This window comes from Sorex fumeus, unplaced genomic scaffold (assembly GCF_029834395.1).
Source record: "Sorex fumeus unplaced genomic scaffold, SorFum_2.1 ptg000008l, whole genome shotgun sequence".
Taxonomy (NCBI): Eukaryota; Metazoa; Chordata; class Mammalia; order Eulipotyphla; family Soricidae; genus Sorex; species Sorex fumeus.
Genome location: NW_026606065.1, coordinates 29,402,447 through 29,427,532, shown reverse-complemented (window position 1 = coordinate 29,427,532; position 25,086 = coordinate 29,402,447). Strand labels below are relative to the sequence as shown.

The following is a 25,086-nucleotide window of genomic DNA, read 5'->3' as shown; positions in this document are numbered from 1 at the left end:
CTTTTCTTTTTTTTTTTTTTTGCTTTTTGGGTCACACCTGGCGATGCACAGGGGTTACTCCTGGCTCTTCACTCAGGAATTACTCCTGGCGGTGCTTGGGGAACCATATGGTATGCTGGAAATAGAACCCAGGTTTGCCGCGTGCAAGGCAAATGCCCTACCAGCTGTGCTATTGCTCCAGCCCCTGTCTTTTTTTTGGGGGGGGGGGGACACACATAACTGCGCTCCTTGCTTACTTCTGGCTCTGTGCTCAGGGATCACACCTGGCGGGGCACTGGGGACTAGACAGGGTGCCGGAGGTTGAACCTGGGTGGGTTGTGTGCAAGGCCAGCAACCCTCCCCACTCTCCAATGTCTCTGCTCTGAATGATCGGTAGTAACGGGGTCCAGTGATCCACCCTGGAATGCACAGGTGTGTTTGGGGGAACTCACTTTACGTGACAAGGCAGCTGCCGTGGGAGTCGCAACTTCCTGAGAACAGCCCCAAGAGGCTGGGCAGGGTCTGGTGTTGCGAGCGCCACCTTCACCCCTCCCTGGGCCAGGGCAGGGGGAGATGCTTGCAATGGCACGGGGAGGGGGAGGGGCCCAGGGTTACATGTGTCTTGCGTGCATCAGGCCGGCTTCCACCCCAAGCACAGAGCCGAGCGCCCAGAACCTTACGGTGACCGGGAAGCTGTTTGGTCAGGAGTGGGGGTGGGGGTGGGGGAGTGGGGGCATGGGGGGACTGGGGGGGCTGTGTTTCCTGTTTGCTGGAAGCCGCTTAAGCCTTTAGCTGCCTCCTGAGCTTGGCAGCCCTAATTGTGTGCCTGTAATTACAAGATCACTCTGTGTGTGTGTGTGTGTGTGTGTGTGTGTGTGTGTGTGTGTGTGTGTGTTAGAGCTTTCAGCAGAGATCCTCACTCTCCTGACACCTGTGTCCAAGCCTGAGCGGAGGGAGGAGGAGGGGGTGGGGGTGCCGGGTCCCCCAGGTTGCTTCCTCCCCCGCCCCTGCGTGTCCTCTCCTGCGGCTACCAGGGCAGGCGAAGGGCCCAGCTGCGGCTGGTGCCCTGAGAAATGCCCCAGAGGCCAGTAGGAGAGTTCAGGGGGTGTCGCTGGCGGCTGCCCGGGCCTCTTTGTCCTCCTGAAGGCCATCAGGCATGGGGGGCCCTGGATTTAGCCGGCTCCTAGCCCGCCTCCAGAACATACTGTCCTACTGTCCCCTCCAGTGGCCTGGGCACCGCCGGTCCTGCAGAACTTTCTTTTAGCCTGTGCCTGTATCTGGATAAGCAGAGCTCCTTTCTGCTCTCACCCCAGTGCCGCCCCCCCTTCTCACATACACTTTCTCACACACACAAATTCTCTCTCATACACGCACACTCTCTCTCATACATTCACTCTCTCTCATACACACTCTCACACATACTCTCTCCCACACACTCACAGACACACTCTCTTTCACACATACTCTCACACACACTCTCTCACATACACTTTCACACACATACATACTTTCTCACACACACACTCTTTCACACACACTTTCTCACACACACAGTCCCTCTCCCATTCTCTCCCACTCTCTCTCCCATTCTGTCTCTCACACACACATATTCTCACACATATACACACGCCTATTCTCTCTCTCACCCACACTTTTTCTCTCTCACACTCTCGCTCTCTCACACACATATACTCTGTCTCTCACACATACTCTCTCACATACTTTCTCACACACACTCTTTTTCTCACACACACACACACACTCTCACATACACATATACTCTCACGCTCTCTCTCACACACATATACTTTCTCTCACACGCTCTCTTTTGCTCTCTCCTTCATACACATACACACTCTTGTTCTCTCTCTCATACATATTCTCTCTCTCTCTGTCTCTCTCTGTCTCTCTCTCTCTGTCTGTCATTACTGTTGCTGACCAATGGGTTAAGGCTGGTCAGCACTAGCCCCGCTTCTGAAGTTAGCCGGGCTGTGCACTGCAGAGAGACTCCCCAGGACGAGGCACGGAGACTCACCACCGGAGGAGGCTGAAATGGCACTGCCGCGACTTTCAGGTTGTGTGGTTGGAAACAGTCTTAATGCCAGGACCTGAGCCCGGTTCCTTCTCATCCAAGGATCAGAATCAGCCATCTCTTGGCTTTTTTTTTTCTCCCCTGCCCCTTTTTCCCTTTTTGGGCCACACCTGCTGCTGCTTGGGGCCTCCCAAACCCGCGCTCGGCTGCGTGTGGCCAGAGCTGGAAATACGCCTCCTGCCTGCAGCGTTCCCTGCTGTCTCTCTCCGACCCCCGTCTCTCGTGCACGTGTGGGGAAGGGGGTGCTGATTAGTGAACAGAACCAAGCAGGCGGGTCGGAACACTGGGAACTACCTGTTCACGTTAGAGAGCAACGGACAGAATGACTTTTATCTGCCTTTTAAAAATATCTGCCTTCTGGAAATATTTTTGAAACGACCCGATTCTCGTTTCCATTTGAAAAATACGCCCCACCCATATTTGTTTTGGGGGCCAAACCCGGTTGTCTGAGGATCATAATCCTGATGGACAGACTCAGGTGAGCATTTGGGGTCTCAGAGGTTGAAGTCTAGGTCAGCTGCATGCAAGGCAAGGCATTGTACCAGCTCCCTGGCCCCAGAAAAAAAAAAAAATATATATATATATTCTTTTTAGAAGGGCTACATTTAACTCTATTATCATCACAGCATTTTGAAACTATTTTTTTTAACTTTCCAATGCTATTTTAAACCAAACATGGGAAATACATGTTCTTTCAGCTAATGCTGGATATTTTCCCCAGCACAGGACTATAGCGGCAGAATTTATTGTACAGGTTTCCTTTTGACTTTGAAGTGGTTAAATGCAACAAAAACGTAGGGGCCTGGAGCGATAGTCCAGCAGGGAGGGTGCTTGCCTTGCAAGCCACCGAACTGGGTTTGATTCCTGGCATTCCAATGTGGCGCCCTGAACCCCACTAGGAGTGATCCCTGAGAGCAGAGCCAGGACTCAACCCTTAGCACCACCCCGTCGCCCCAAAACAAACCCCAAAAGTCACCCTGAGCGGAGTTGCCTTGTTCTTAGCCTGTTGCTGTCAGATAGCAAACAATAGTGCAGGACCCCACCGGGGACCTGTAACACCGGATTTTCTGACCAAGTTTAGACCTGGCTGCCACCTCCTACTTGGGCCCCAGATCTTTGTCTTCCTTGATGTCCCTGTGTCCTTCGTGTCTGATTTGGCACCCTGCTGGCCGCAAAGGCTGCAGTGGCCCCTGCTTTCTGTCTGGGGCAAAGACAAGGAGGGTGACCCTGCAGTAGGAGGGAGCTGGGCGGGGCTGTCGTCCAGGGCACGGGGCGTCGGTGAAGACCTCAGACCTCAAAGCCCCACTGGAATGGCCCGGTCAGCAGGTGGCCAGAGGCGGGGACGCGAGGAGCCCTGCGGACACTGACCCTGCCACCTTCCCTTTGTTCCTTAACTGGCAAGGAACTGCCAGCCAACTTGGTGAGAACCCTCTGTTCCCCTTTTTTTTTTTTTTTTTTGCATTTTGGGTCACACTTGGCGATGCACAGGGGTTTCTCCTGGCTCTGCACTCAGGAATCACTCCTGACAGTGTTCAGGGGACCATATGAGATGCTGGGAATCGAACCCGGGTCGGCTGCGTGCAAGGCAAACGCCCTACCCGCTGTGCTATCGCTCCAGCCCCCCTCTGTTGCTTTTAAAAATACTTCATTTGTGTGGGTGTTTGGGCCACACCTAGTGATGCCCAGGGTTTTACTCGTGGCTCTGCACTCAGGGCTTACTCCTGGCGGTGCTTCAGGGGACCCTTCAGGGTGCCAGGGAACACACCTGTGTCAGCTTCGTGCAAGGCAAGCGCCCTCCCTGCTGTGCTGTCACTCGGGCCCGGGAAGCCTCTGTTCTCTGGGAAGGAGTAGGACTTTCAGGCCTCTTGAAGGGGGTGCGGGGGCTGGTCCTCAGGTGCAGGTCTGGCAGTGGTGGGGGGGGGGCGCGGGCTCCAGGCCCCTGTGGAACAGCTGTTGGAGGGAACCTCGGCTTCTGGGCCTTTGATTGCCTACCTGTGAGTCCAGCATGGCAAAGGCCCGGTTCCTAGCAGGGCGCATTTGCGTGCGTGGACAGACGCCACGTGATATGCAAACCTCCGGTTGCTTCCACAACACGTGTCACTAGGTTCCAGTGCTCCTCTATTCACGCTTCTAATGCCACCTGCCTGCCTGCCCGTGCTCCCGCTCCCCGTTCACTGCTTCCCGCTTTCCCCCAGAGGGTCCCTGGGTCCCTCATTCTGGAGCTTCCCCACCAACTCCCCTCCCACCCCCAATCCCTCCTCCAGAGGCAGCCGCTCCCCTGAGCTGACCCTTCTGGCCCTTTGCAGGTGACTGTTATTCCTCAGCATCGGGGTTGGTTCTCTTCTCTTCCCCTTTGTTGGTTTTGGGGTCACACCCAGCAGAGCTCAGGGATCACTCACTGCTGGCAGAGCTCAGGGAACCCTGTGGGGTGCTGGGGATCGAACTGGGGTCGGCTTGTGCCAGGCAAGCGCCTTCCAACGCTGTACTGTCTCTTCTGGAACCCACCCTCCCCCGCACCCCTCCCCCAAAACCATCAGGGGTAATTTTCACAGGAGGCAACAGGAACCATCTGCCCTTAATCTGAATGAGACCAGGGTCAGTGCAGCACCTGGAAACACCAGTGGAGTGAGACTGGGCCGGGATCTCTGCTTTCCCACGACGGGCCCGGGGCTGGGTAGAATAGCTTGTCCCTTTGGTCAGTGCGAGGCTTGCCTTTGTCCTCGCCATTGTCGGAGACGCCTTTTCACCTGACCGAGGTGCCAGATCCTTGTCTCCATTTTTTGCCAACAACGGTCAGAGGCCTTTGTGTTCGTCCTTCACCCTGTTCTTTCAAAGAGCCCCTGCCCAGCCACCCAGACGTCCCAGCCACTGAAGGGACCTCGCTAGCGGCTGGGCCCAGGGTGTCCCGTTGGCTCCGTGGGCAGTAGGAAAGGAAAGTGCCCTTCACCGAGGCCCATCCGTATATCCCACTTACTCCACAGCCGCCGGTCCCCGCTCCTCCTGCACCCAGGGCTTCACCCCAAGGGGTGGGGCCGGCCCCTCCAATACAGGAGGAAGTGGGGAGCGGGTGTGCACCTCACTGCAGGAATCCCGGGGGTATTTACCAGCCCGGCTCACCAGCCTAAAGACCAGCTTCACGGGGAGCCTTTGGGCCAAATGGAGCCGCCCCCTCCTGGCACCTTGCTCCACCGTCCAAGGGCTGGGCAGGGCCACAATCGCCTTCTCGCTCCCCTGAAGGTTTTCTTTCCACTTTGGTGGAGTCGCAGCCGCGGGGTTGATACTGATCCACGCTTTGGGGTGGCCCAGCATGGCAGAAGTGGGGAGTGTGGGAGCGGGTCTGCCGACCCAGGCCGTCTGTCTGACTTGGCAGGAACCCACACACAAGGCAGGGTGACAAAAGAAGGGGCCTCCCCTGGGGGGACACTCTTCCTCCCTCCCATAAAGGGGAGCTCAGCTCTTGCCGGAGGAGCAAGCAGGAAGCAGTCGAGCGCTAGTTTCCAGGTGCGCCTGCAGTAACTGGCCACGCCCTGCGCCCCAGTGCCCTGTGGTGGGGCCGCGCTCGACCCTAGCACCCCCGCATCAGCGGCCACGCGTGGCGCGTGGCGGGGACCCCCATGGCCTGGCGGTGCGTGGCGAGCAGCAGGCCGGCTCCAGACGCCATCCATCAGCTGCTGCGCCTCTCACGCGGATTCCGCAGTGACGGATGGACCTGTCTTTTGTAGGAACGGGGAGCGTAGGAGAAAGCCATATGCCGCCGCCGGTACCGGCCCCCACCGCCTCTGCATTGGATGGGGGGGGGGGGCTGGTGGGGAGGCCTCGGCTGACCCCTCTCCTCCTGTGCAAGGGTGGCAACCTCCACAGCACCGCCCCATTTGGACCACAATAGAGGGTGCGCCCACCATCTCGGGAATAATCCGGCCTCCCAACCCTCCGACCGGATCCCCGTTTGTCCCTCCCCGGCTGTGGCAGACGGACCCCGGCCCATTAACGGGGCCTCCCCCCGCCCGGCAGAACACAGCTGTCGCCGCCGAGCTCATCCCGCTACTGTATCACCCCATTTTGTGGCTCTGAAGGATGAAATTGAGAAATGGAATTCTGTGCCGTCACCCTTCACCGCTCCAATTTGAGGCCTCGCCGTCATTTTCATGCCTTTATTCCAAATCAAATGACATTAGCGGTGAGCCCTGGCCTCTCTGATGGCTGTCTGGGCTGAGCCCTGCGTTCAAGGCGGGACTTTGGGGGGCTGCCTTTCATGCAGGGGGCAGGGCTTCCCCCTCCCCAACTCCCCCCCCCCCACACACACCCGACACTTTCTGTTCTCCTTTTTCTCCCGACTGTCTTTGAGCGTTCTTAGCGCGTTTGCAGTCAGAAGGATCAAGTTGCCAAGTGGGTCCCAGCGTCCTTTGCCTGTTTCCCAAGAGGGACGTGTGCCAGAGAAGGTTCCGGGGCTTTTCATGGTGGGGCAGGAGCGGCGGGGACGGGTGGAAGGATATGGGGGCTCTAATCAGAAATAAGAAGTAGTTTAAGTCATTAGCACAACAAAGCGTCCCCGAAGCTCCAAGATGCGAGTCTCCGGGGAAGGGGCCTCTGAATAAATGGGACTTGATAGATTTCCATATCATTTATAACTTCCCTTAATTACACTTGGAAGACTTGCCAGTAAAGCTGGGAAATTGGCAGCCTCGATCCATTAGCGCCATTTTGCCGACCATGGCAAGCAGCTGGCTTTAGAGGGTTTTATTCCCCACCGCTCACAATTAATCATCAGCTGGGGGTCCGGGCGGGCGGCCGGGGGCTGCGGGTCTGGCTGGAGTCTGCTGAGCGAGGGCTGGGCGGGGGCTCCCAAGAGCCTGGGACACGCAGAGGAGTCCCCATGAGGCACGGGCGCGGGGGGCAGGGGGATGAGGGGCCGGGGCGCTCGTGGCCTGCGTGTGCTCAGAGCTGGCACGGTCACCCTGCCCCGGTGTGCCGCAGGCCTGCGGCGGGTGCCAGCCTGTGCATGGATGGCACTTCCTGTCTGCTCACGGGCACTTAGGGGGGAGGGGCCCGCTGTTGCCACCGCTGCCTGGGGGAGGCAGAGGGGGAAGGGGCCGGGCCTTCCAGATGGTGCAGGGGGAGGCAGGAGGTGGCCAGAGCCCAGTGGGTGGTTGCCCCTCTCCAGTCCTGTCCCCGGTGTCCGGGTGACAGTGATGGAGGAGCCTGTCTGCGCCCCTGGGTGTGACCTGGGCACTGCGAGCTACACGGAAAGCGCAAAACAGGAGAAGCGCGTGCATGGGAGTCCATGGACATCCACATGTCCAGCTCATGCATGCATGTACACGCCTGAATGCATCTGCGCCCTGTGCCCACGTGTGCATACACACCCCATGTGCACACACGCCTGCAGGGATGTGTGCTTGTGTGCGTGCTGCCCACCCAAAGCATGTCCCAGTGCAGAGGGTGCCCTGGGCGTGCGCACGAGGCTCCTCTCCCCCAGGGACGCGGGGGTGACAGCAGTGGCTGGCCCTGCCCAGGTCAGGCCGTCTCGGCTGTCAGGGCTGGAGGGAAAGTGTCACGAGGGCAGGGCCTTGGCAGCAGGCGGCGGTTCCTTTGGGTCTGGACGCCGGGCCTGGCCTCTTCCCGGCACACTCAAGTGTCGTCACTGCAGGTCGCCGTGTTGCTGACCGGGCGGGGGTGGGGGGAGGCGGGGGGGTCACATGACAGTGCCTGGATGCAGGCAGGCAGGGGCCGGTGACCAGGGCGTTCCCCCAGGGAACCCCGGATCCACCGCGTGCCACTGCTCCTCCCCGAGCCCTCTGCTGTTCAGCCTGTGTCCGGCATCTGTCCCTGGAAGGAGACTCAAAAGCTGATCCTGGTGCCCCACAAATGGCGACACGGGTTTTCCCATGCACACATGCCCCTGAACCAGCCCTGGCCCTTCAGCTGACTGCTGGTGAGATCTGGGGCTTGTTGCTCCTGGTGGGCTCAGGGGCAGACGCGCCAGAGGCAAGCACTCCCCGCAGGGCGCCCCAGGGAGGAAGGAGCCCCCCAGTGCCCAGTGACTGCTTTGGGGGTGTCTCGGCACGTCACTCTTGCCCCGCCCTAGAAACCAGCAGCCCCCTCCACGCTGTGGCCAGTGGCTCTGGTCGCCAGGCCCGGCCCCGGAGTCCACGGCTGGTGGTCCCACAGAGCTGGGCTTGGGTCTTGGTTTCCACCCAGAGGCCATGGGCTGCCCTTTCTTGCGCCTTGGAGAAGAGTGAGATGCCCAGAGGGGACTGCCCTCCTGGGAGGCACCCGCGGTGGCCCACAGACGCTGGCGGCCCCGGGCGTGTGTCCGAGTGGGCTGCTGCCCTGGACTCGCCTCCGTGCCAGCACTGTGCTTGGCACCCTCCTCGCTCCCCAGCGCAGTGCCAGCAGTCAACACCACCTGATCAGCGCCGGGCGGGCGCTGGGTCCCCACTGCCAGCGAGACAGCTGGTGCCATCGGGAGGGCCTGGGGGGTGGTGCTTGGCAGTCACCGGGGACTCTGGGAAGGAGCCACCCCTGATAGGCACAGCTCTGGGAGGGAGGCCGTAAGGGGAGCCCACCCCCAAGCTACCCCGACAGAGCCGAGCCGACGCCTCCCTCCCTCCCTTTTCTGCACTCCACAGATGAGACTCGGTTCAGGGGGCCGGAAGGGCCAAGGGGCTCCACAGCCCCCCCAGCCCAGGGCTCAGAGCTGGAGGTGGGAGTATGTGGGTCTCGGTCACAGACCCGAGGGTCTTTCCTCCCCCGTGTGTCCGTACTTGGTTTGCAAAGGGAAGGGAAGGGGATCCCCATGACTTTGATATTGGGTTAGCCTCGTTCAGATTCACAGTTCAGATCCCCACGTGAAGGGGTGCGCCCGTCTGGGGGTGTCTCAGCACAGGGCAATCCCCCAAGGAACCCCGTGTCCCCTGCAGGCCTCTCCTGACTCCCAGAAAGCACATTGGTTTCTGGAGACATTTACTCAGTGGAAATCATGTTTGGGGGTCCCCCGCCCAGAGCCCACTCATGGTCCTAGGCTGCGGTGTCCAGAGGGTGCTCACTGCCACCCCCTACAGGCGAGTGAGGGGCCAGGCCTACTGGCTCGGCAGAGGGGGCCAGGCTGGGGGAAGTTCATCGGCACGGCTAGAGACTCTTCCTGCAGGGGTGGTCGGGGTGGTTTGTGTCACCCAGCAGTGTTCAGGGATCACTTCTGGGGGCGGTGCTTGGGGGACCATAGGTGATACCGGGGAACTAACCCAGGTTGGCTGCAACAGGCCAAGTTCTCCATCCCAGTGCTCACTTGCTGGCCCCATGGAGGATTCTTTGCGGTGCCTCGCCCAAGCCCGCCCACAGGTGTCCCCCGAGCGCCCAAGCACCCTCCATCCTGACAGGTGTCTGCGTGCCTGAGCGCCTGTCCATTCCATCTGTTTTCCAGGTGGCAGAAGGCCAGGAGATCTGTGTGATCGAGGCCATGAAGATGCAGAACAGCATGACAGCGGGCAAGACTGGCAAGGTGGGTCCCCTGCATCCAGGAGGGTCTGCATCCGGGCCTCGTCCCACACTGCCCTGTGTGCCTGCCCCTGCCTTGCACTCCATCTCCTGCCCCACCTAGCTGTCCTCACAAGGCACTGGACACCCCTCGCGTGCTCACAGAAATCTGGCGTAGGGACACTCTGGGGGAATGTCCTGTGACCATAAAGGGCCTTTTCTGCCCTACTCGGCCGTGGGCAGCCCCGTGGGCCCACTTGTGATGGGGTGGGGGGTCCCTGGGCCCGTTCCCAAGGGGCTGGGTGGTGGGTGTGGCTCCAGGTTTCTGGGAATTACGCTCTGCTATGAGGGGATGGCCTGTGAGACCATCATCCAGACGTGGGCTTCTGCTCATGGTCACATGGGCTGTTTGTTCTTGACCCTGCTGCCAAGTTTCCGCCCAGGAAAGCTTGGCATCACTGGGGGCACACTAGGGTCGGACACACATGGTCAGAGCTCCTGTGGGCTGGAGAAAGATTGTATCCCTGGGCCCCGTGCTGTGAGTCTCCTGGCCACGGGCCCTTTACTGCCTGCCCAGCAGTGGGCAAACCCAAGCTGCTTCCAGTGGTCCTGCTGGCCTCTGGGGGGAGCCCTGGCCTCCGTCTGGTGCCTCCTACCCAGCCTCTGCACAGACACCCCCACCCCCACCCCACCCACAGAAAGCTCAGAGTCCAGTGCACACCGCCAGAGGCCATCTGACTGCCTGGTGACCACAGGGGCCAGCGCCACCCCAAGACCCCTGGGCCAGAGAGCCAACTGCTCTGGCCTTTCCTTTGCTTGCAAGCTCAAGTCAGAACCTTCTAGAAGCCAAAACAACCCGCCGTGCCCAGCCCCTCCCCCACCCTCCTCCCTTGAGCGTGAAGGGAGAGGCCGGGCAGCAGCTTGCCCAAGAGCCAGAGAGACCCCCCCACTGCGCCCCGAGGCCCCTCAGGAGGCGGCTGTGGCTGGTGCCCAGCCAGCACTAGCCTGGGCCCTGGCCTGCATGCACCCTGGAGAGCTTTCTGGAACCTTCTCCAGCCCCAAGAGAGACAGGGTGGTGGCTGAATGTTGGGAACTTGTCAAATAAAAGCACTTGGGCAACCAGGAACAGCAGAAGCTTCTGGGTGGGAAAGGACAGGACGGACGGGAGGGACGGGCAGGAGCACCCTGAGAGCCCCTCCCCCGCCACCTGGCTGCTGACTCTCTCTCTCTGTGTCTCAGGTGAAGTCGGTGCAGTGTAAAGCCGGGGACACAGTGGGCGAGGGGGACCTGCTGGTGGAGCTGGAGTGAAGCATTTCCTGCCCACGCCCCCTGGCCTCCCCAACTTCAGCTGCCGTGTGTACTCGGTTCCTTCCGCACTCAGGTGATTTGAGCATTCTGCGGGGGCACCCCGGGCAGCAGATCTCATATGGTCATTATTTATTCACCACGGAGTCAAAAACCAATGGTTCTGCCAAAAAAGGAAAAGAAATACCAAAAAAACAAACTCACTCACCAATGGAAACTTATTGATATAAATACTTGTACATATGATTTCTACTTCTGCCGCGAGATTTCCCAGTGCCAACATGGAATCAATAAAAACAAGCATTTGTCTAAATATTAGTTTGCCCCCTTTTTTGTTTTTGACTGAAGACAGTCTCCATCGGCGGGCGCCCAGTCCTTAAATGTGCACGTGGGTGGATGGAGGGGATTAGCTGAGCGCGCCCCCCCCCCTGCCGTTTTTGGAGTGGAACCCCTCAATTCTGTGGTGGCTTTTTATCCTAAGGCCCTGCCAGCACAGGGCAAGAGTTTGATGAGTGTGAGCTGCCGGGCACCCCTTGGGGACCACGACGCTCCCCACCGCCCCCTCCGTTGCCTAAGACCAGGACTGGCCGCACTTGGGGGTTCCCTCGCCCTCTATGGAGCAGGTTTCCCACAGAGAAGGGGCTGAAAATAAGACGGGTGCGTGCCAGATGCAGGCGGCTTTGGCCCAGCCCGGGGTGGTGGCGTTGGAGCGCACCCGGCAGCTGCGCCGCCGTCACATCTCCCGTGCTCAGGCACTCGTGCGGCGGTGGGCGCTAATTGGTGCTTCGTGCTGGGGAGCGGTATTTTAAGTGCTGTTTGCATGTGGAAGCTGCGCTTTCTGTCAGCTTGAAGAACAAATTACTACGGTGGTGGTTCGCCTCTGAAAGGTGCAGCCCCTTCCCCAAGCTCCTCCCTGCTCCCGCAGGGCGCAGGACACTGTGCCAGCCTGTGGGTGCGCTGGGGGCGCGTCCCATCTGAAACCAGGGTGTAGCCACCTCGCTGGCTGGTAGCAATCTTTGAAGACTAACGGCGAGCCCCCGCCTCACCCCCATTCCCCACAGAGGCCCCCGTCATACTGCTTGTTTGTCTTGAGGTTCGTTTATTATCTTGTGCTATCCCAAAACTTTAAAAAAAAATTATTTTCCCTTGGTGCTACAAGTTTTTAAAAATTCACCTGCAACCACAGCCTTTGCGTTCATTTCAAATGTTATCTTCAGATTAAAAGCGAAGCCAGACACAAAAATCAAAGAAAAGACAGCGGTGGCAGAGAGGAAGAAGGGTGTTTCTCTAGGTGTCATTTGGGGAGGGGGGGTTGGAAATGACAATCCTAACTTCCTTCTTCTTCCCAGGCATTTCGCGCGAGCCCAAGTGGCGCGTTGAAAGCAGCAAGCACTATGGTTAGGTGTCAGATGGAGAGATCTGGGGGTGACCAGCGTGGCGGGATTATTTGCAAGACAGCTTGCCCCGCGCGGGCGCCCGCTGGAGGGGCGCGCAGGGCATGTTGGCGCCAGTGCGCGCGCGCGCGCGCGCTCGCTCATCTGTTCTCACGCGGGTTGTAGCGCAGCCCGTGCGCGCCCTGCGAGTCGTAATCTTCGTGGTGGGGCAGGCAGACCCACTCGGGCGGGTAGGTGGCCTTGCTGTAGAGGAAGCACTGCAGCGTCTCCTGCGGCGCGCCTGGTTCGCCGTCCAGCACGATGGTGGCCGGGGTGCGTTGGTACATGTCGGGGCAGTCCTCGAAGTCATCGAGGAAGCGCAGCATGGGCTCGTCCACTGCGTAGACCTCACCCCGCACGCAGTGGCCAGTGCCCGGCAGCTGCAGCAGGTAGGGGATGTTGTACGGCCCGGCGATCACCAGCGGGAAGGGCTCCAGGGTGCGCCCGCAGCCCCGGAAGGTGGCGCAGCCGTTGGCGCGGTCCAGCAGCAGCGCGTGGTTGGGCTGGCCGCTTTTCAGTGTCCCGTACACGAACACCAACACGCATGCCATGGCGCCCGCGCGGCTGCGGGGACAAGGGATGAGCAGCTGCGTTAGTGAGGCTCGGCCCGCCGCACCACCCCGGGATCTCGGGTTCCCAACCCTCTAAGCCGCCTTGTATTTCTATTATTGGGGTGGCTGGCTGTGCCAGCTGTGCCAACCTGTGAATGTCCGGGCCACTCCCGCTGGAGCCTGCTAGTGGAACCTGTCCACCTCCACCTGGAGGGGACCTGGCCCTGGGTCACCCCTGTCCCAGCTGGGCCCCAGTCTCACCAGAGCATCCACAGGCCCTCCTTAGCCATGCAGCTCCGGTTCTGGGGTGCCCCATGCGTGGCGCCCACCAGAACTGTAGGGGCTGCACTGGACCCTGAGACTCCTGTCCCAGGCATGGGGGTTGGGGCCTTGCCTCCCCAGGACCCCCACCCCCCCCTACCCAGGGCTGTGCTTCTCGAGCCGTTGAATTATCTAAGGTCACAGGAGAAGCCCCCCAGGATGAGCCTGGGGCAGGCACCACAGACAGATGCTCAGGGGTCCAAGAACCAGGAGCCTGTGTCTGGTCCAGCATGACCCAGAGGACTAAGGCTCCCCGCAGAGTCTCCTGGGGAGGGGGAGGGGAGGAGGACCGCTCGGCCACGTGTCCTTGCTGCTCTTCCTGGGCCCTTGGAGAGGGGTCCCAACCTGCTCACCTGCCAGTCCGCCCCGCTCTCAGGGATGATCCGCCCACAGAAGAGGGAAGCACCGGTCTGGGGGTGCAGAGGAACTCCAGCCCCTGCCCGCAAGGTGAGGGTCCCCATCCAAAGCCCCCCCACTTGGGCAACTGGGCTCAGTGGAGTCCCCGGGGAGGAAAAATGAGACAGTGCAGGGAACCCCCTGCCACAGAGGTTCCCCCCAGTCCTCCGGGGCCCAACCAGGAGAAGCACCACTCTGGAGTGTGAATTCACCCAAACCCCGAAGGAGACGGTCCCAGGCAACGCAGGAACAGGAGCAATACTTCTTAACTCTTTACAACATCAAACCCGAATAACCCTGGGCATGCCGGGGGTGGTCTCCCAAGAACAACAAAACCAGAAGCCAAAGACAATCGCAAAAAAAAAGAAAGTACGGGGCAACCTCTTTTCTAAAAGCAAGAGCAAGTTCTGAATACTGGTGAGTCAAATTCAGCAACATATAAAGTCATTTCCTCGGCGCAGTCAGGGATCTCTGCTTAAATGAAGTAGGATGGGGGAAAACCCTTGATGGGTTCCACGGATGCAGAGCAAGTACTTGAGAAAAGGTACAGGTCACGGTAAACTAGCGGTGGGGGCCAGAGCGACAGTACAGCAGGTAGGCATTTGCCTTGCACGCTGTTGACCCGGGTTCAATCCCCAGGGTCCCATGTGGTCCCCTAAGCACCGCCAAGAGTGATTCCTGAGTGCAGAGCCAGGAGTAACCCCTGTGCATTGCCCCAAAAGCAAAAAAACAAAAAACAAAAACAAAACCCCAAAAACAAAACCCCCCAAAACTGTAGTGGTGCGAGGGGGCCAGAGCAATAGGACAGTGGGGAGGACTCTTGCCTTGACCATGGCAGACCTGGGTTCAATCCCCAGCACCCCAACTCCTTCCCCGAGCCCCACCAGGAGGGACCCCTGACAGAAGAGCCAGGAGGAAGCTCTGAGCACCACCGGGTGTGGTCTCAAACAACAACAAAACAAAATATTGTAGCCGGGGCTGGAGGGAGCACAGGGCTTATGGCTTATGGTCTGGGGATGCAGACGCGCTCCCGACCTCCAGCCCCTGCCCGCAAGGTGAGAGTCCCCGTCCAGAGCCCCCCACCTGGGCATCTGGGTTCAGGTGGGCTCGACACGGAGCCGACACCAGAACCCTCCAGCCCCGAGAAGAGCTGGGTGTGGCCCCCAAACGCAAACTAAATGAACCAACTGGGCTGGAGTGATAGTACAGCGGGGAGGGCATTTGCCTTGCTACGCAGCCGACCCAAGTTCAATCTCCAGCATCCCATGGGGTCCCCCAAGCACCGCGAGGAGTGATTCCTGAATGCAGAGCCAGGAGGAACCCCTGAGCATCGCTGGGTGTGACCCAAAAATAAAAGACAAACCAAAAAAAAGGGTTTTTTTGTGTTTTTTTTTTTAAAAGCAAAAACACTGGTGAGAGACCAAGAGATCCAGTACTGATCTGGCTGTAGGGGACACTGTCCCCGTTTCCCAGGGCCACCTCCACTGCTGCAAACACACCGTGCACACCCAGGCCGGCCCCCAGGGGCACGGGACAAAGGGCCTGCAGGCAGGTTGGGGGGCACAGACAGCTGGAACAGGACACAGGACTCCAAACCCTGCCCCATCCACCGTCAGGGGAGCCCAGGACTGATTCTGCCCCGCGGCAGCCGGTGGGCTTCCTCTCCTGCACCCCAGCAGGCGGACACCCACATTATTGTCTCTCATCTGGGACCCTTGGGGTCCACCCCTGGTTTCTGCCCTGCGCCCCGACCTTACCTTTCCGGCAGCAGTCCGCACCGGAGCCCTGGGGACAGTGGGCTTGGGGTGTCGCCGGCCCCGGGGGAGAGGGGGCGTGTTCCCCCACCACCCCGCTGGCTGGACTCTGGCTGCAGCCCCGGGACACTCTGTGCCCGGCACAAAGGCAGCACTGTGGCGGGGGCCAGGCCTGGCACCCAACACAGGGGCCTGTGTGGGGCCTCCGAAAGGCTCCTGGGACGGCTCCACAGCCCTGGCTGCTGCCCCACCCCCCGCCCCGAGGCATCCCTCGGACCGGGTCTTTACCAGGCATCTCCCTGCTCAGCTCTGGCTCCCGGGCCCTCCTGCCCCCCTCAGCTGCACATTCTGTGTGCCCCCCTCCCATCCCTGCTGAATGGCCTGAGGGTCTTGCAGCACCTGCCTGGCGTCTGGGAAGCTGTCCTGGCACAGCTGCAGCCCGCTGGCCAAAGGTCAGCTCTGCCCTCCCCGGCCACTGAGGCCTCGTGGGAAGTAACCTGGGAGAGGGGCGGGAACTCCAAAGCACCCCAGCCTCACAGCCGTCCTGTGCATGTCCCAGCCGAGGGCCAGTGTTCACCAGAATGCCCCTTTGGACACGGGCAGGGGCCGGGAGAGCACCCAGAGGTGGGCACGCAGGCCCCGGACAGGAGGGGGTCCCCTGTTCCTGCCCTGGAGAGCCCCGGGTGGTGACTGGAGCAGGTCCCCCCAGGGGGAGGCTCACTGTGGCAACGCTGGGGACCCAGCTGAGGCTGAATGTGCCCTCAGGGTCATTTGGCAGCTCAGGGCGTGCCCCTCGGGTCCAGTGGAGGGGGGTACCGGCTCTCTGCTGGAAACCGGAGGGCCCCACACTGCTTGGCCTAGCGCCCCCTTTACACGAAAAAGTGACTTAGCAACATCCCCCCCCCAAATCCACCTCCTCTAAGGGGACAGAAACATCCCCCCAGTGGCACCCACAGCTGCCCATGTGCTCTGGTCTCCAGCACCCCCCCTCCAGAGCAGCCCCCCACTGGGAAACTGGTTTAAACCAGATGCAGGCTGGAAGAACCCAACTTGCAAGCCTGTGGTCTTAAGTCCAAGTTCCTGATGTACCACAAACCGCGAGCATGAGCCTGGCAGCCCTGCTGCCCACCACGTCCAGCTCCGCACCGCAGCCAGGTGTGTGCATGTGTGTGTCTGAGTGTGTGTGATGTGTGTTCGTGTGAGTTTGTGTGTATGTGTGAATTTGTACGAGTGTGAGTTTGTCTGTCTGTGTGTGTGAGTGTGTATGTATGTGAGTGTGTTGAGTATATGTGTGTAAGTGTGAATGTACGTGTGTGAGTCTGAGTGTGTGTGCATGTCAGTGTGTGTGTGTTTGTATGTGTTTTGTCAGTGTGTATATATGTGAGTGTATGTGTGTATGTGTGTATATGTGTGAGTGTGTGTTATATGTGTATATGTGTGTGTTGTATGTGTATATGTGTGAGTGTATATATGTGTGTCTTGAGTGTGTGTATGTGTGAGTGTGCGTGTGTGTGTGTATGTGTTTGTATTAGTGAGTGTGAGTTTGTGTGTGTGTGTGAGTCTGTGTGTGTTTGTGTGTATGTTTGTGTGTGTGTGAGCACCATGGAGAGTGGTATGGAGTCCTGCCAACACCTGGCCGCTCAGCACATCGGCACCAGGCTGGGAGGTTGGGCCCGCCGTAAGCACGGGCATGAGCTTTGTGCCTGGCCGAGTGCCGGCCCCCGTGTGGGCACAGCTGCAGGGGCACAGACCACAGCAGGGACCTCTAGCACTGCCTGCACCCGCTCACCCCCACGGAGACCAGCCCAGACACGTGGAGCACTGGGAGGAGACAGCGAGAGCATCCATTGCCACAGCCGGCCCTCGGCTTGGCCCGAGGCAGGGAGGGACAGGGCACGGCCTGGCACCAGACAGGCCCGGGGAAGCCTCTGCAGCCTCGGGGGGTGGGGGGGCGGTGAGACTGAGGGCGTCCAACTGGCCCCTCGTGACCACGCTGGCTCCTCTGTGGGCAGCGCCCAGAGGGCTGTCACTGAGCTGAGGCTGGTCGGCATGTTTTCCATCAGCAAGTGATGAAGTGTCGGCCCTGGGTATCGGCCCAGGGTGCTTTGTCTCACTGGCGCCAGGGCAAAGTGCATTTAGAACGCTCGCCTCGGGGACACTGCCTTCCCTGCCTGCTGGCACCACCTCCCTTCATTATTTATTCATCTTTTTTTGGGGGGGGGGCACATCTGGTGATGCTCAGGGCTTATTCCTGGCTCTGCACTCTGGAATCACTTCTGGCGGTGCTCGGGGAACCCTATGGGTGGGATGCCGGGGATGGAACCTGGGTCGGCCACATGCAAGGCCAGTGCCCTCTCCACTGCACTGTCGCTCTGGCCCCAATAGGGACCACTCCCGATGGTGGTTGGGGGACTGTTCGAGGTGCCAGGGATTGCGCCGGGGTCAGCTGTGTGCGAGGCAAAGCCCTCGACCCTGGCCCTGTCAGGGTCTCTGTTTTCCCTTGGAGCACAGGAAGACGGCGATCCCCCAGGTGGTGCTGTCGCCAAGACCCTCCATCCTGCCAGGGGAAGGTGGGTCCTGGGTGGTCTGCTGCCCCCAAGGGAATTCCAGTGAAGCCCCTGCATATTTTCCTGAATGAATCTCTCGAATTTCTAAATTTCTGTCCATCCACTGAAGTGAACACTTGACCAAAGAGCCACTGAGGCGGAGTTGAGGGACACGAATGGGATCTAGATGTGAGTGATACACACAAGGGGGTCCTGAGAGCACCCGGGGATGGGGTCCAGGACTGCCCCAGGACCTCACCTCTGGATCGCACTGTCACCAGCTGCCACCAGGGGGCAGCAGGTGTACGAACCCTGCAGGAGTGCCCTGGGCCTTCACCTTTGCTCATAGCAGCTGCATAAGCCTTCAAGGGGGCCCCTAACAACTTTTCAAACCACAGCTGGGGAATGCGGCTTTAAGCCTGAGCCGACATCCTTACCAGCTTCCACCGTCCCTGACTCGTTCCAGTCCTCACCAGTGTGATGGGTCAACCCGGGCTATTTTTTTCTTTTTGGGTCACACCCAGAGATGCACAGGGGTTACTCCTGGCTCTGCACTCAGGAATTACTCCTGGCGGTGCTTGTGAGGGGACCATATGGGATCCCGGGGATGGAACCCAGGTCAGTTGAGCGCAAAGCAAACACACTTCTCGCTGTGCTATCACTCCAGGCCCAGTTCTTCTTTCTTTCTTTCTTTCTTTCTTTCTTTCTTTCTTTCTTTCTTTCTTTCTTTCGCTTTTTGGGTCACATCTGGCGATGCTCAGGGGTTAGTCCTGGCTCTGCACTCAGGAATCACTCCTGGCGGTGCTTATGGGACCATATGGGATGCTGGGAATTGAACCCGGGTTGGCTGCGTGCAAGGCAAATGCCCTCCCCACTGTGCTATTGTTCCAGTCCCCCAGTTTTCTTTCTTTCTTTCTTTCTTTTTTTCCTTTTTGGGTCACACCCGGCGTGCTCAGGGGTTACTCCTGACTCATGCACTCAGGAATTACTCCTGGCAGTGCTCCGGGGACCATATGGGATGCTGGGAAGAAGCATCAGTACAATGAGGGCTGCGAGAGAAGGTCGTGCCAGGCCCACGTCAATCACTATTTTAAGAGAGTTTAGAGCTGTGCAAACCCAAAGAAAGAATGGGCTGTTTACCAGACAACTGGGGAAACCGAGTATAGTGAGACCCCGAGGGTTCTGAGGTCACTGTGACCTGAGATGTGGTTATGGAGACCTAAGTTTCTAGAGAGATTCAACAGGAACACACGGGGCAGCAGTGTCAAGCTCTCAAACGCTCCCAAATGCCCCAGGAGCAAGTGAGCAAAAGCTCCAGTGGAGGGGGGGGGGGGTGAGGGGTGAGGGGGACCCGGGCGGCCTTCACTCTTCTCTCGACACAGACATGGCCGAAACTGTCAAACGCTGGGGAGGAAAAAAAGCAGCGACTCTGACTTCGTAAATACTCCCAAGAATGTCACAAACTGCTCTTCGTTCTTCTGTTAAGACATTCTAAAAATTCCCTTCATAGCCTTTTAATTACAGAATCCGATAATACACACCTGACTTCCCTAACAGCCCCCCCAGGGACAAAGTCATCATCAGGCTGATAATAACACTCACGGGACGGGGGGCGGGGGGAGCAGGGGCTAAGGCAGTCGGTGGCCTCGCATGCGCTGACCCCGGTTCGATCCCTAGCACCGTGTAGTCCCTGGAGCACAGCCAAGACTTTCAGGCCCCGAGCACCACATCCTGAGACCCTCCCATGGCACTGATCTCTTGAGCACTGCTGGGGGATCCCCTCACCCCTCAAGAATACTTTTCAAATCTCACCCTTGCTCAGATTCACACCGCCTCCAGGAGACGCCACAGTTCACCAATGGCCACCCAGCTTCAGGGCCGCCAAGAACAGGAGGCCGGGCGTGCACGGTGCCCCAGAGCTCCCCAGCCTCCTCCGGCCACTCCCATGTGTCCTGGCGCGTGGGCAAGGCCTGGATCCCGGAACTGAGCCCGACGCTCGTGTGGCTCAGTCTGAAGCTCTGTTCAAACACTGTCCTGGGACACGCGTGGAAAACTAACACCAGCCAGGGCAGGGAGAGGAGCCCCAGAGGGGTCGTGGTTAGAGGACATGGGTACGGCTAGGGGTCAGAAGTCAGTAGGTGCTGGGTGGGGTTGGGGTCAAAGGGCGCTGGGTGGGGGTTGGGGTCAGTGGGTGATGGGTGGGGTCAGGGGGTCAGAGGGTACTGGATGGGGTTTGGGGTCAGAGGGTGATGGGTGGGGTCAGGGGTCAGAGGGTACTGGGTGAGAGTAGGGGTTCAGAGGGTGCTGGGTGGGGTTTGGGGTCAGAGGGTGCTGGGTGGGGGTCGGGGGTCAGAGGGTGCTGGGTAGGGTTAGGGGCTGGAGGTCAGTGGGTGCTGGGTGGGGTCAGGGTTCAGAGGGTACTGGATGGGGTTTGGGATCAGAGAGTGCTGGGTGGGGGTCGGGGGTCAGAGGGTGCTGGGTAGGGTTAGGGGTCGGAGGTTAGTGGGTGTTGGGTGGGGTCAGGGGTCCGAGGGTACTGGATGGGGGTTAAGGGTCAGAGGGTGCTGGGTGGGGTTGGGGGTCAGAGGTCAGAGGGTGGAGATGGGGGTTAGAAGAGCCCTGGAAGCTGGCTGCGAGGTGACCCGGTCCCACTGTCCCTCAGAGGCCTCCCAGAAAGCCTCTGCAGGTGCTGCTGTTAGGGAGCCCTGTGACCCCCACTATGGCCTCTTATCACAAGGTGGCGGGACTGCACCCAGGAGCCCCCAAAGATGCTCACACCCTGACACCCAGCACCTGTGGGCATGTGGCCACAACCAGAGCTCCACAGCGGGGCGCAGCCGGGCAGGCCTGTTGATGGCCCCCCTACCCCGGCCCGGGGCATGCAGAGGCAGGGCCCCCGCTGCCACCCGCACAGGGCTCCCTCCTGCCCCACCAGGGGGAAAGGGGGCAGCAGTGCTGGGGGTCTGCCTCGAGGGGAAGGGGCTCCCTGTGACCCAGAGAGTCTGTTCCCCGGGCTGGGTGGGGTCTTGCAGGGGGCAGGAGAGAATGAGACGCACTCAGCCCCTAAGGCCGGATCTCCCCCCAGCTCCCACCTGGACTCAGACGCCTCCTTCCTCACCAACCCCCACCAGGGGTGAACTCCTAGACACCTGCCGAGCACTGACCCCCTGAGTCTTCTCAGGGGCTACGTGCAGAGAGCCGACACTCGCCTCCACGTCCCACAGGAAGGAGCTTTCTCGTGGGTTCTCTCAACCTTCCCCCAAACCCTACTGTGAGGTCATTTTCTTGTCCATTTTCTAAATTTGAAAGCTCAAAATCAGGGGCTGGAGAGACTGCACTGGGGTTCACAGGTCCAATCACCCAGCACCACCAGGAGGAAGCCCCGGGCACCGCTGGGCGTGCCCCAGACAGGGAGAGTTCAACATCAGACGCCAGCGCGGACCCAGTCCCAGAGGCCGCTTGGTGCTGGCCCTGCTGGGAGCAACCCCTGCCCCCGGCACCAGCTTCCAGGGCACCCCAGCAAACAAAGGCTCCTCTCCCTGCCGCCCTGTATATGAACCAAAGGCGTCAGAACATCGCGATCCTGGTCCTGGTCCGGAGCAGGGGGCCACCGTTGGCAGGCGCCGCGTGCAAAGCACGGAGCAACCAAGTCCACTGGGCACCAGTGGCACAGGGTGTGGCTCACCTGGACCCTGGCTGCTTCCCACGTGGGGGGCTCTGGGGTGTCACACCCGGCCCCGGAGAACTGGTATCACAGGTCACGGGCGTTGCCCCTCACTGCTCCACGCCCGCTGGGAGCCCTCGGGCCGGTGAGGGTCCTGCTGCCGCCTGGGAGCAAGAGGGAGGAGGCGTGGGGAAGGAAGGGGAAGGTCCCCACTTCTCAAGCCCCCAGAAGAGCAGCTGCCCCATCTCTCCCTGGGTGCGGGAGCAGAGAGAAAGGTTTGGCTACCTGGCAACCTTTGGGGTGGGCATTTCCGAGACGCCCCCCAGGGTTTCTCGAGTCGGCAACACGCTCTGCCAACTCATGCCCTGGGAAAGCCACCCCGCTGCTCAGCCCTCTGAGAGCCTCGGGGCCAGGGCCAGGGGCCAGGGTGAGGCCAGCGTTGGCCCTTCCGGGAGAAAGTGGGCCAGCCCAGGCCGTCCTGATTTAAAGAGACAGCAGGCAGCCCACAGTCTAAAGGGCAACCGGGCACTGCTTTAGAAAACGGGCCGGGAGAAGACACCACAGTGGCCTGAGCTGGAGGGGACCTTGGCCACTATGCCATGGCCACCAGAAACTGCCCTTTCAGGCCACTCTGTGAATGCCAGCCTGCGGTTAAACAGCAACTGCTTTTCCAGATGTATTAAGTCTCCTCCCCCTGCACGAGGCAGTGGGTGTTGGACTATCCCCTCACCCACTCCCTTTTGCTTTGCAGTATGAGGGAATCAAACTCCCCAAGGCACTGCACCATTGATGATGCTCCCCCCCACATTCCCCTTCCCTCTCTGATGCAGGGGGCAGGACACTTGTCCTGCATGTGTCACATCCTGGTTAAGGTCCCTGGTGCCCGGCCAGGAGGTACCCCTGAACACAAGCCAGGGCTGAGTCCTGAGCCCTGCCTGGTGTGGCCCGGAAACGAAAACCCCAGACTCTTGCTTTTATGTTTTTTTTAATCTCCAGCCTTTCCTCTCCAGGTACCCCCTCCCAGCTGCGCCCGCCTCTCACCCGTGCTCCAGAGAATCTCCACCCGGCTGGACAGTGCCCTTGTCCTTCCCAGCCGCCCGCAGCTCCCGCCCTCTGACCTTTGGCTGGGGCCCGCGTGCTGGCGCGCCCTGGGCTTTCCCCAGCAGTGTCCAGGAGAGAATGGACTCGTTGCACCCCTTGCACCCCGAGCCCCGCCCGCAGGTGGGCGCAACCTGGGCGGGATGCCCGGACAACTCCTGGCACCTGCTCGGGCAGGAGTGACCCTTAATTAAGTCACTGCGTGGACAGACAGGCCCATATACCATATATATATTTTTAAATGGGGTGTGTGGGAGCGGGGAGGAGCAGTAGGGCCACACCCCTACCGTTACTGGTAGGGATTCTTGGGGTCACCCCAGCGCAAGGCAGCCCCAGACACCCCTCCCCACCCCCCCCCACCCCCCCACCACCAGTAGCGGCGGTCTGCCAAAGCCGGTTGGGCAGGTTCTCAGAAAAGATCCAAAAAGATTTTGGAAAAACAACTAGGCCCTCCGGGTTTGGCTGTTCCTTTGCTGGACCTTTCCTTGGTCCCCTTGCCAACAGGGGCACACAGCCTCATACTGGGGCGCCGCCCCCCACAGGGGGCCCTTCCAGGGGCTGCACTTGAGCGTCCAGGGAGGTCGTCGGAACGTCCAGCGGATCTAACCAACCCAGCCAGACAAGCCCCAGGTGACCCTCACGCCGGCTCAAGCGGCGGCCGCCTCCACCTCTGCGCCCCCCCTCCTTGGCAAAGTCAGAGTCCAAAACACGTCCCCGCCCCGGGTTCACCCACTGGAACTAACGGCGTTTTTGAAAAAAAAAATTGCAATTTTGTAAAAATGCAGCTTTTGTTCTGGCGGGATTGTGGAGTTGGGGGGCTGCAAGGGGACGGTGGGGGAAGCGGGGGCCTAGGGCGGGGGGCGGATGAGGGCCACGGCGAGGGGGGGTCAAGGGCTGGCGCGCTTTTGACCAGGTTCCCACGCGCTGCCCCGGGTCGAGGGCGGTGGACAGGACGGGAAGGGACGCGCCTGGGCGTCCCTCTGGACCTGGGCGTCAGAGGCGGCTGCGGCCGAGCGCTCCGGGCCCCGGGGCCCCGGCTAACCCGCTTCCAAGTCCGAGCCAGAGCGGTTAACCGCCGCGGCCCCGCCCCTGGCGCCCCCCGAGCCCGCAGGGTCCAGCGCAGCCCCCGGGACCGCACCGCGCCTCACCTGCCCCGGCCGGCCAGAGCGGCCCGGCCCGCCGAGCGGAACCGCCCCCGCCGAGGCCGCCCCCGGCCGCGCCCCCTGCAGGCGGTACGAAGTAGCGGCCCAGCCCCGCGCGGGCTCACCTGGGCGCACCGCCCACCACCTCCCCGGGCCGCAGCGGATACTCGCATCTTCCTGCAGCCCCTCGCAGGGGGGAACTCTGTCTGTCTTCAGTTTTTGCCCCTTGCTTGGACGGGGGTTTAATCTGAGAACCCCCTCCCCACATCAGGACCCACTGTATTCGCTCCGCAGCCGACCTGGCTTTGATCCCTGGCACCCCATCTGGTCCCCGAGCACGGCCAGGTGTGGTCCTGAGCGCAGAGCCACCCTGAGCACTGCAGGGTGTGGCCCCCAAACAACATCCCCCCCCCGCCCCGAAAAATAGGAACGCCGTGAGAATTTTTCTCTGAAGATTGTCTTTCTGGTTTTAGTCATGTTACTCTCAGGATCCAGGTGACAGATCTGGGACAGAGATGTAGAGGGGACACTTGTCCTCTCTTCCCCCAATATAAATATTTAGGTACTGATAATTGGACAAACCGTTATCCTTTATGGTAAGGTAAATAAGGAAACAAAACCCTGGTCCCTGTGCGGGTCCCACTGCCACACACAGACCCTCTGCATCAGCCAGCGACTCTTCTGGAATAGTTAAGCGTCTTATATTTATATTAAATGCACGTGTTACATAACATGTACATATTAGGCATCCAGTGTATTACTTTGATACATTTATGGTCATACTATGATGACTATTTTTTGGTTTTGTTCGGGGGCCACTCTCAGGGATCACTCGTGGCTCTCAGCTCAGGGCTCACTCTGGCCTTGCTGGGGTTGGGGGAATTACATGCAGTGCTGGAAATCAAACCAGGTTCGTCTGTGTTCAAGAAAATCACCCCACCCGCTGTACTATCTTGCCACCCCAGAGGATGACCATTTTTGTTATTTAAGACCATGCAGGTAGTTGCCCTATCTGTTTTTCCGGACTTGGATGTAATAAAGGAGGTGCCTGGTTTATCTATTTGGTGAGATATACTCTGCTTGGTATTGTGTGGAGAAGCCTGGTCTCATCTCTCTGTCACCTGCTTGTCTCCAACATCACAGGTATCACACAATAGATGGGAAAATATTTTCTATATCTCTTGGCACTTACAATGTGAATTAAACAGCAGAATGGGGAGATCACACATAAGGAGTTTGAAATAAAACTGAGGAGCTCGATTAAATCTACTGAAATATTATCCCAGTATCCAAGTAAATTACTATAAGAGCCCTCATTGGCTTCAAAATAAC

At 59.7% G+C, this 25,086-nt stretch overlaps 2 protein-coding genes across 3 annotated transcripts in view; one reads left to right on the top strand and one right to left on the bottom strand.

Annotated features, from left to right (window-relative positions):
* The window catches only part of PCCA (propionyl-CoA carboxylase subunit alpha), a 274,548-nt gene extending 263,367 nt beyond the window's left edge, over positions 1-11,181 (top strand). Inside the window, exons 23-24 of the mRNA XM_056109803.1 lie at positions 9,492-9,569; positions 10,784-11,181. Of these exons, the coding sequence (XP_055965778.1) occupies positions 9,492-9,569; positions 10,784-10,852 (147 nt within the window). The 3' untranslated portion in view covers positions 10,853-11,181. The remainder of the gene's footprint in view (positions 1-9,491; positions 9,570-10,783) is intronic.
* A 794-nt stretch (positions 11,182-11,975) lies between these two features.
* On the bottom strand, positions 11,976-23,795 carry GGACT (gamma-glutamylamine cyclotransferase). 2 transcript variants are annotated; one of them, XM_056109806.1, is made up of 2 exons: positions 23,761-23,795; positions 11,976-12,846 (listed from the first exon to the last, which is right to left on the bottom strand). In XM_056109806.1, exon 2 carries the CDS (start codon positions 12,831-12,833, stop codon positions 12,384-12,386), a length of 450 nt encoding a protein of 149 aa, XP_055965781.1. In that variant the 5' UTR covers positions 12,834-12,846; positions 23,761-23,795; the 3' UTR covers positions 11,976-12,383. The 2 variants fall into 2 exon arrangements, with proteins under 2 accessions (XP_055965781.1, XP_055965780.1); XM_056109805.1 differs by lacking the exon at positions 23,761-23,795 and adding an exon at positions 21,536-21,662 and having other exon boundaries at positions 12,350-12,846.
* Between the last annotated feature and the right edge of the window lie 1,291 nt (positions 23,796-25,086).